Source organism: Ictalurus furcatus, chromosome 17, assembly GCF_023375685.1.
Source record: "Ictalurus furcatus strain D&B chromosome 17, Billie_1.0, whole genome shotgun sequence".
NCBI classification, from domain to species: Eukaryota; Metazoa; Chordata; class Actinopteri; order Siluriformes; family Ictaluridae; genus Ictalurus; species Ictalurus furcatus.
This window is the reverse complement of record NC_071271.1, coordinates 14,677,355-14,688,831: the sequence shown is the minus strand read 5'-3', so window position 1 is coordinate 14,688,831 and position 11,477 is coordinate 14,677,355. Positions and strand designations below refer to the sequence as shown.

At 38.1% G+C, this 11,477-nt stretch overlaps 1 protein-coding gene across 1 annotated transcript; it reads right to left on the bottom strand.

Moving 5' to 3' along the window:
- Window positions 1-959: 959 nt before the first annotated feature.
- Window positions 960-2,526, bottom strand: or55e1 (odorant receptor, family 55, subfamily E, member 1). The gene has a single exon (XM_053647133.1). The coding sequence runs from the start codon at window positions 2,249-2,251 to the stop codon at window positions 1,241-1,243; it is 1,011 nt and encodes a 336-aa protein (XP_053503108.1). The 5' UTR covers window positions 2,252-2,526; the 3' UTR covers window positions 960-1,240.
- Between the last annotated feature and the right edge of the window lie 8,951 nt (window positions 2,527-11,477).

Sequence of the window (11,477 nt, the reverse complement as noted above, 5' to 3'; positions counted from 1 at the left end):
CAAAGTTTCATGTAAACAAATATGGTATGTATGACAGACAGGCAATTTCATGTTATATTATGTATACAATTTGCTATTGAAGGGAACATGGGATCAACAGAAGCTTTTTTAAATAACACAAATCTTTTTGATTGGAATGGATAGATTGGAAACAGTGGTGGATACTTTAATTTCACCAAATAATAGTGGTGTCATATCTGTGTCCATTAAATAGGACCAAAATAAAGAAAAAAAACTGTTGTAGCAAAATAAGCATAGTTCATAGGAGTGTATCAATGCTCTTCCTGTTCCTAAAGCTTCTCTACTATAATTTTCTATTACCACAATTTTATTAAACTAACTACAAATTATTTGCTGATCAAGTTACACATAACAAGTAAATTATGCTCTCCACAGAGTAAGCATTTGAAATGATTATAATAATGTATTTTTGGCTCTACCTCATATGGTGATCACCATCATTTGCCATAAAACTAAGAATTGAATTGAAAATAGAGTTTCCCACTCTTACAAAATTGACAATTTTGCTTATTTCATGTTAACAAGTAAACTTTCAAAACAAGTAAGACTTGTGACAAGATCACTTAAATTGAATAGTCAGATAGCAAATTTTAAGCTGTAAAAAAGAGAAACAGCTGACAAACATTTATATTTATAAAATAAAAATATTTAAATAAAATATTTTTAGTTTATTATAAAATGTTTTAATACAATGCAAAGCAAACTTCATAGACTAGACATTCTTCATGAATATTGTGTGAGAATCATATGTTTATACTTGCATTATCAAATAAAAATTTTTAATCTGTACTATTTTCAGTCTGAGCCCAATAACACTAATTTTGTGCTTTGCTGAGAGTGCATCAGCAGTGCTTTGTGTTCTTTGCTACAATGGTAGAATATTAATTGTTTTACACACTCAGACCCAAATTGTAACATGGCTATGGAAGAATCTTTTAGATCCCTTATGCAACATCCAAAACTTCTCGGATATATGCATGTTTCAGATATTTTGGAAATTTCATCTTTCTTATTATTATGATCATTATTAGAAATATATTACTAGCAAATATATAGACTAACAAATCATGAAAGTGAATCAAGGAAAAATATACTGTATTAAAAATGTTTTGAAAGATAATATGGCATACATGCAGTAATTCTGAATTATATTTAATGCTGGAAAAACACAGACTGTGTCCATTTGATTGAGTTCATTAATGATATTACTAAAACAGCATCAGAACCTGACAGTTGAAACCTTTACAGTGAAAATTCTATTTACCTGCATTTTGAATATTTTTAAGAGTGCATTCCTTATCTCTTTAGTTCGGACACCATAGATAATTGGATTGATACATGCAGGAAACAGTATATATGTGACACCCAAAAAGGTATTAATATCAACTGGAATTGGAATTTGAAGATTTCGTGAGAGAAAAGTAACACTTCCTATGAAATAAAAACACATCATGACAATTAAGTGAGTACTACAAGTATGAATTGCTTTTGATCTTTGCTCACCTGCTGCAGCCCTTAGCACTACATACAAGATTTTCACATAAGAGACAAAAATGACAGATATATCAATTCCAACAAAACAGATAATCACAGCAACCCCAACTGCAGCATTTTTTGCAGTAGAACTACAGGCTAGGCTAACAAGAGCCATGTGGTCACAGTAACAATGATGGATAATATTTGACCCACAAAAAGACAAAGATGCAGCCAAACCAACCAATGTGCACATTATTGTTCCACTCCTGATTAATGTAAAAAGCAGCAGTTTGATAAACATAGAGGAGTTCATAATTGCTGTGTAACGAAGTGGATTACAGATTGCTACAGAGCGATCCAAAGCCATTGCTAGAAGAATAGTAGACTCTACTGAGGAAAAGAAGTGAACGAAAAACATTTGTGTTAAACATCCAACCAAAGTTATTTCATTTAAGTCAAAGAGAAAGCTCAGAAGCATTGCTGGGACAATGGCAGTAGGTACAATGATGTCAACCACTGCTAAGGCAGACACAAGTATGTACATTGGACTGTGAAGTATCGTTGTGTTTTTGATTACAAAAAGTATTAAAGAATTTCCAACAAGAGCTAAAATGTAAGCGAGTACAAATGTCAGGAAAAGCAAGTGTCTGTATCCAAAAGTCTCTGGGAAGCCAACAAAAATAAACGTTGTGAGTGTGAAGTTCACGCCTTGGAATTCCTCAGTCATGGCACTGTAAATCAGACATAATTTCATACAAAAATGTAGTCATTATTTTGGTTTCTATATAACTAGACAACACCTGAATAACTACATGTTCACCTTGCCAAGTATAAACTAATAATGCAATTTATTTGTACTCTTTAAGAGACTTTCGGCTAAAACAATTTAAAGTGCTAATTTCATGCAAATTTGTTGGGTAAAATGTAGGTACCTGCCTCAGGTTTTCTGATGCTTTATCTTCTTGTTTGGCTTGGTCATTTATATAGAGAACACTGACAACCAAACGAACTCTACACATGACCATTTGAATATATACACTCAGCTGACCTTTTAGTCCCAGAGGATTGAAAACCCCAACAACAATAATAACTAACCAACATGGCTATATACATACATACTGTATGTGCAGCGAAAAAGACACCTTACACTTTCAAGTGGTTCTTTCATCATCTGACTGTAGGTATATATATATATATATATATATATATATATATATATATATATATATATATATATATATATATATATATATATAAATACTGCCATTGTAGACGGAACCTGGCAACACAGGCTCACAGCAGATCATTATGATAAAGTTAATGATAAGAACAGGACTACCTGTTTCTAAAATGCACTACCTGGTTTGAAGAGACTCCAAGATTGCTCCATGTGTGGCCACCGTGCTGCAAGCTCCTACCCAGTTTGGCAGGTGTTTTTGTTTTGTATGCAATTTTTTACGTTTTTCATGTTGGAAGTCATCAGCCTAATTGTCTATGGCAAGATTCAGAATTAAAACATTTGTGTCATATACACAGTTATATATAATATATAACTCACAGTGAAATGAAAACCTGCCCTATTCCTCTTTAGACTGTGCATTAAAAAACTAAATTTAAAAAAATGAATAAGAAATATATGTACAGGAATTTGCAAATAGGGAAGTACAAAATAAGCAAGCAATGTGCTCAAAATGGATGTGCAATTATGCAGTATGTTACATGTACAAAATATGCATGTACCAACTATGCTCAGCCATCGAGCCAACAAGGTCCTCCATGCACCATGCGGACAGGGCGAAAGACTTCTTGGGGAAAATCCGAAGAGGGGGTGTATGTTTTATGGTCAACAATTCGTGGTATGATCAGAGGAACATACACTGTATCAAGTCCTTTTGCTCCCCTAACCTCGAATACCTCACACTTCTGTGTCAGCCATACTGGCTACAGAGGGAATTCACAGTGGTTATTATTACAGCTGTGTAGACCCCCTAAAGCCGACACAGACTAGGCAATAAAGGAACTGTATGGGAATATAAGCAAGCAGGAAATTGTGTACCTTGCAATATATGGGGGTGGGGAGATGGGGAGATGGGGGGACCAGGTTTTGGACCATTGCTACTCTCCCTTCCAAGATGCCTATAAATCCCTCCCCCGCCTACATTCTGGCAAATCAGATAACGTTTGTGTTCTGCCTGGTTACAGGCAGAAGCTGAAACAGGAAGTACCCACCCCAGAAAGATCCAATGCTGGTTGGACCAACTGGATTCTATGCTACAGGACTGTTTTGAGCATGTAGATTGGGACATGTTTCAGTTTGCCTCCGATGGTGACATGGAGGTTTACTTGGATACCATAATGTGTTTCATCAAGAAGTACATGGAAGATGTGTCAACCAAAACAATTTTGTTCAACCCAAATCCAAAACCGTGGATTAAGAACAACGTTTGCATGGCCCTAAATGCGTGAACCTCTGCTTTTAATTCCGGCAATACAGAGGAGTATAAAAAAGCCAGCTATGCCCTTCATAACACCATCAGGACAGCAAAATGCTTGTACAGAGACAAAATAGAAGTACAGTTCAACACCACTGACACAGGAGATATATGGAAATAAACACTCCACTATTATGGAAGAATTTCTCTGATTAGACTATGATTTAAATATGATCATATGTAATCCATCAAGTCCAACCAACAGTTAAAATAATCAAAGTTTTGAGAAATGTTTTAATCTATCAAAGGCCTAATAAGGACTTTGAAATGTATTTCAATAATGAAGAGAGTGACTTAATGCTAAATCAGCATTAAGCATATGATTATGTTGTAATAATATATGGAATATTTTAATGCGGGGCGCACGGTGGCTTAGTGGTTAGCACGTTCGCCTCACACCTCCAGGGTCTGGGGTTCAATTCCCGCTGGGGCCGTGTGTGTGGAGTTTGTTCTACCCGTGCTGTGGGGGTTTCCTCCGGGTACTCCGGTTTCCTCTCCCAGTCCAAAGACGTGCATGGTAGGCTGATTGGTGTGTCTAAAGTGTCTAAAGTGTCTGTAGTGTGTGAGTATGCATGTGATTGTGCCCTGTGATGGACTGGCACCTTGTCCAGGGTCTACCCTGCCTTGTGCCTGATGCTCCCTGGGATTGGCTCCAGATGGATGGATGGATATTTTAATGTGCTAACCAACCCCTAGTATGTAGCCAATTTGATAATCAAAAAGTTATAGCCACAGAAGTGTATTAATCAACAAGAAATGTTTGTATTCCATCAAAGACCTAAGATTGACTTGGAGTGTGTCTCAATCATGAAGAAATGTCAATGCTAACAATATAAAATGTTAAGATGTTAATGCTGATAATGTAAAAGATTAAGAAAGTTAAATCAACATTTAAGCATATGATTCAGAATGACTTGGATGTCAATCCGCATTTGAACATGTGCTAATGTTGTAAGAATAAACTTTTTTTTTTTTTTTTAAATATGCTGACTGAGCTTACACCACAGTTGTAGACAGGATGAGAGTATGTTGAAATAATAGGGGCAAAGGGTCCGGATATCACTTTTCACTGTGTAATTTGGTAAACAGTGAGCCTGAGTACTGCTGTGTTAGTGGATAGAAAGATCTAGGCAGGGATTAAGCTATTGGCACTGTCTCAACAGGATAACAGGAAGAGGTCTGCAATAGGCAGGGCACACAAGAGGCGTGTACAGGAGAAGTGTGGAAAAAGAGTAAAATAATATGGGGTATAAGTCTTGTATGTCTTGTGTGTCTGATAAGTGTTTAATGTTATTTGTTTTGACTGTTATTTTAAAAGTTTTTTCTCCTACTTTGATTTTTGTCTTTTATTTTATTTCTTTTGTGCTTCTTTTGGGCTGTAAGGTGGTTGTTTCTCTTCTGGGTGAGTTCCTGGTGGGCTTGGCCTACTTGACCCCAAACCAGTCACAACACCTCCCGTGAGGTACTCAGTATCCCCTATCACTGGTTCAAGCTATCGTAAACACCACATTGATCTAGCAATGTAACGCTCCAATTTGTTGGGTCAGCATGTCACTTGATGGGTGCTGATGGTTCCATTTTGAGTGCTGTTCTCTTGTGTTAAAGATCTCAGTCTCATGGTGTTCGGTACTGCGGTGTTTGGTGGATTGGGGTCCTCTTGGTTTGTGGGTGGAAATTTGGGTGAGGTGTCCTTGCTAAATAGGCTCCACTGGGATGGAGAGCAACATGCCTGGAGTCTTAAATCAGGAGGCATCACTCTTTTTTATTATAGAAATATATGAGTTTTCAGTAAATAGGGAATAGAGTGTGTGAGTAAGCTCTAAAAATAAGGAGACAAAGTGTGAATGTATGAATCAAAACCTTTGTATTGGAGAAAGGAAGTGAGTAAAAGAGTACATATACTTATATGATGTCATGTACATGAATATCAGACAGAGAATTTCTGTGTAGTAGAAAGAACTGCAGTGGCTGTGTGTGGTTTAAAAATTACAGACCATCCAAGGATGTGGTTTTATAAATATTTTGGACATTTACCCAACTGTTGCCATCGTAATCCAGGTAAAGGGCCTGTTGTGTACTGGAATACTCCAAGAAAGTGGATGTGTAGATTTTTTAGACACTCTCCCAATTACCGTTGTTATGACCCAGATAGGAAGACTTTATTGAGCAATCCATGAATTTATATGTATTATATTGGGGAGAACATCCATTTAAAACCCTTTTTACCCTACAATAGTACGAGAAGTTCTGAGTACGGTGCCTTATACTAACCTTACCCCTAACAGTCCAATATGACAGGAATTTAAAAAACATCCTGGGTGTGTAGTAGCATGTATAAGGTCACCCCAAAGAACAGATAACTGACACGGGTGGATGAGAATAACACAGCATAAACTGGTAAAAAGAAACGAGGGTAAGCCACTTACATTTTTATCCTCTGTGTCTAGTATGCATTTACAGGGAAGCATTAATAATCTCTTGAATTTTATTGAAGAGTCCCATAGAGCAACATTGTATTCAGTTAGTTGACATCTGGAACACACTTACACACTTCTCTGCGTAACTTGTCCATACAGTACGCCATGAGCCCCCTAGTGGGCTAGATAGTACAACACATCTCTCAGGTAATTTACAATGCCCTAACACCTCCCCTTCTTAGTCAAATACTTCAGGTTACAATTCCATTTACCTTATGATTATAACATCATTCTTTCTTTTTTTTCACTAACCTTATCTAACAACAATGACTTTGTATTTAACTCTCTAGAACTCACTTACAAGAAAATGTTTTTTGTTGTTGTTGTTTTTAACAAACACAATATTACTCTGTCTTTGTTGTCATGTCAGAGTTTCATAATTCTTCACATCAAGTGTCAGGATATTCATTATTATGTTCAGTTATAACCAAGCCTGGTCACATAACACAATAAAGACATTTGTTACTGACAGTATGTTGTGACTCTCTTTTCATAAGCCAACCGCTCAGCGGGCTTACTCAGTCTGCCTGATCTAGTGATATTAGGTTTCCTTGCAATCAACTCTGCAGGTAAATCCAAGTCCATATGAACTTTCTGTGGTGACTGTTCTGAACTGTCCACTGTCTTTAAAGTAATTCCCAGAAATCCGTCAGGCAGCAACTGAAGATACCTGCGATTTCTCCTTTTCTCTTCCTCTTTTTCAGTGAAAACTTCATATGACCTTGGAGTAGCGCTCTCTTCCAGCACCACTGCAGGTCCTTTCCATTTTGATTCATCATCCAGCTTTAACAAGACTGAATTCCCTGGTCTAAGAACAGGTAAGTCCACCATGTATGCTTGCTTTTAGTATGCTTGCTTTTCTTTTGCTGCATTGTCTTTCTCTCTGATGCTTGATTTGTTTAGCCACTTTGGTCTCAGGTTTTTTGGTAAGGTGAGTAGAGTAGTACAGATTTTCCTTCCCATAAGCAATTCCATAGGGCTGACCCCTGTAGAGGAGGCAGGAGTGGCTCGAAAACACGAGTGCTACCAACGGTTCAAACTCTGTACACTGTTAGGAATGCTTTTAGCATATTCTAGCCATACTTCCATTACAAATCTCTCTACACTTCGTAGCTGCTCTTCCTTTTGTGTCTCCGTTTTTATTTCTGTCAACTTACACTGTGACACTGGCGGACATACGATGATTGGATTCACGTGATCACTCACATCTGCTATCATGAAGTCCTCCATAGTGTTCAATGGGCTATGTGACAGTGCGTCCGCAACAACCAAGCTTTTGCCAGGCGCATACTCCGCTTTTGCGGTAAACCGCATAGGTCTCATCAAAAGTCTCTGACATATCAATGGCACAGTGTCCAAGTCTTTACTATTGATCAGTGGTATTAATGGCTTGTGATCAGTGATCAATTTAAACATGTCCATGCCCACCAAGTACTTCTAGAACCATTCACATACCCATATGCCTACAAGGCATTCCTTCTCTATCTGGCCTTATCTTGTTTCAGAATGCGTCAGCCTTCAAGAAAAGTATGTGACCGGTTTCCAGTTGCTGTCATGCTTTTGCAGTAAAATGCCACCGATTCCGTAACTGCTAGCATACCACTGTTTCTTTTCCCGGATCATAGTGTGCCAGGACTGGAGCCTTAGTGAGTGAGCTTTTAAGTGTGCTGATGCGCTTTTCTGCGGTTGATCCCATGTCCATGCATGTCCCTCCTCAACTCATTTACATTGTTCAGCTCTTGCAATTCACTTATTGTATGTACCTTTTCACGGTCTGCTCTGACACTGAAGTCCCTACTGTGTGTCACTGTTCCAGATAAGTGTAGGTAAATTCTTTGTATTACTGGCAGATTAGTGTGTTGTTTTTCTTCAGATAATGTTGTACATATTGAACTTTGACATGCTTTACTTTGCTGCGTTCATAGAAAGCCCATGCCTTCCAAAGATGAAAAACCGACACATTCAGATCAACTGCTGAGAAAGAGATGGGAGGTCATAAAAATGCAGGAAAACGTCAAACTGCAGATAAAGGTCAGGCAATTTACCACTGAGAGAGATGTTAGATTAGATTTTAGCCTATAATAACAACATCGGGTTTATAGGATGAAAATGCTTTTGTGATTTACTTAGCAAAGAACATCACTAATTTTTGTACCTTTGCATTGTACACAGTTTTTTTCTGTACCACCTCTGATTTTGAGTCATTTGAGTCAAATTTGAGAAATTTGAGTCAACGAATTTGAGTCATTTTAGCATGAACTGCACAAGCGTAAGGAGCGGCTGAAGGAAAAAGAACAGTAGATGCAGCATCGCCTCCAAACCAGCAGCTTCCTAAAAGTGTATATTCATGTACATTTACATTTACTCATGAAGACTTTATCCAAACTAGCTGAATGCTAATGGTGAGCTGTCACAGTCTGCAGTGATAAATAGTGATGGGACTTATTCACTTATGTCACATCTGTTAAAATTAAGAATAGGAGTTTAGATAAATTACATTATATGTACATGTTAGTATTTCAGACAAAGTTTAATGCACACACTATGAAAAAGCGTGGAACCACCCATCTGCAGAGAGAATGGACTGATTAACATCATGGGTGGAGCATATGGCTTACACCAGGGGTCGGGAACCTTTTTGGCTGAGAGAGCCATGAACGCCACATATTTTAAAATGTAATTCCGTGAGAGCCATACAATATGTTTAAAACTAAATACAAGTAAATGTGTGCATTTTATGTAAGACCAACACTTTTAAAGTACAATAAGTACTTTAATGACCACCCGAATGACCAGCGACATCACCTCACCAAGCTGCTCGCCACACATCTGAGCACAAAGCGCCTCCTGATGTAGGATGCAGTGAAAACTTAGGATGGGTCTCTTTTCATGTTCACGAAGAAGCGCTACGAATCCTCTGTTTTTCCCCACCATGCACGGAGCACCATCAGTACACACCGAAATAAGTTTATTCATCGGTAGATTTTTTTCTTTAGCGAGCTCAGTGAAAGACTTGAATAAATCCTCCCCTCTTGTTGTCCCTTTCATAGGCAAAACAGCAAGACTTTCCTCACGTAGTGTGTCACCGACAGCATACCTTGCAATCACGCTGAACTGGGATAAATGGCTTACGTCTGTTGACTCATCCAAAGCGAGAGAAAAGAATGGTGCTGCATTTATGTCCTTCACTTGTGTTGCCTCAATTTGATTTGCCATCATGATGGTACGATCATGAACAGTTCTTGCCGACAGAGGCATGTCTTTTATTCATTTGATTATCTTGTCTTTATCCGAAAAGTCGCCAAAAAGTTAATTGGCAACATCAAGCATGAATGTTTTGGCATACTCCCCATCTGTGAATGGCTTTCCGTTTCTCACAATTGCTAAAGCACCAGCAAAGCTAGCCGAATTCCGGTCACCTTGTTGGGTCCAAACACGGAGTTGCTGCTGACTAGCTTGCACTCTGCACAGTAGCTCTTGACATGCTTTCTTCCTGCTGTCGATGCAAATGTAGTATGGCGTGTGTCGAAGTGCCGCTTTATATTTGACCGTTTCATCGATGCAATTTTATCATTGCTTATTAGACACACTGCAGAACCTGCTCTCTCCACAAAGGCGAATTCCTCTGTCCATTCCTGCTGAAAAGTACGATACCCCTCATCTTTTTTTCTTTTAGCCATCTTCTTTGATAAAAGGGTTTCTGCAATTAGCTAGCTGACTACTTGATTAAAAGGAGGGAAGTTTACTTCCTGACCTCACAACGACCCGTGTACATTAAACATTATCCAATAAAAATTTGGTGTTGTCCTGGAGGACAGCTGTGATTGGCTCCAGCCACCCGCAACCATGAACATGAGCGGTAGGAAATGAATGGATTGAAATACATGAGAATGTTTTATATTTTTAACGTTATTATTTTTTTTATTAAAGATTTGTCTGCGAGCCAGATGCAGCCATCAAAAGAGCCACATCTGGCTCGCGAGCCATAGGTTCCCGACCCCTGGCTTACACCCTGCCCTAAGACAATCTCTGATTGGTTGGAACCCATAAGGGGTGGGACTAGCAAGAGAGAGTTGAAATCCAACTCAAACTTTCAAGCACGACTGTATATGGCTGTGATGACAATAAATATACTCAGCAGAAAAGAAACGTCCCTTTTTCAGGAAATTGTGTTTTAAAGATAATTTTGTAGAATCCAAATAAGCTTTACAGATCTTTATTGAAAAGGGTTTAAACAATATTTATCATGTTTGTTCAATGAACCATAAACATTTATTGCACATGGACCTGTGGAACAGTCCTTAAGACACTAACAGTTTACAGGGGTATGTGATTAAGGTCACAGTTACAATAACTTAGTATACTAAAGAGACCTTTCTACTGACTCTGAAAAACACCAGAAGAAAGATGTCTAGGGTTCCTGCTCACCTGCGTGAACATGCCATGGGCCTGCAGATTGTGAACTACAGATAGGACTGCAGATGTGGTGAGAGGAATAAACTGCAATGTCTTTAATGTAAGATGCCTAAGACAGCGATACAGAGAGACAAGAAGGACAGCTGATTGTCCTTGCAGTGGAAAATTACATGTAACTGTGTTAGATGTACCCCCCCCCCCCCCCCCACACACACACACTTTTTTCAGGGACTCATTATTCCATTTCTGTTCGTCAAATGTCTGTGAAACTTGTTCATATTATGTCTCAGTTGTTGAATGTTTTTATGTTAATACAAATATTTACACATGTTAAGAAATTTGCTGGAAATAAAGGCAGTTGAATCTGAGAGGACGTTTCTTTTTTTTGCTGAGTATATATTCTAGACTTGACTTAGTGGGAAATGAGTGAAAGCTAAAGTATAGATGTTTGCTTGAATTATGTGTGCATTTAGGTATACTGCAATTATTGTGAGTTGTATTTGCTGCCATTCCTCGCACCAGAAGTTTTTAATCGTTGCACAACACTAAACACTCCCTATATTCTGTATTTTTAAAATGGTTCAATTGAACAATG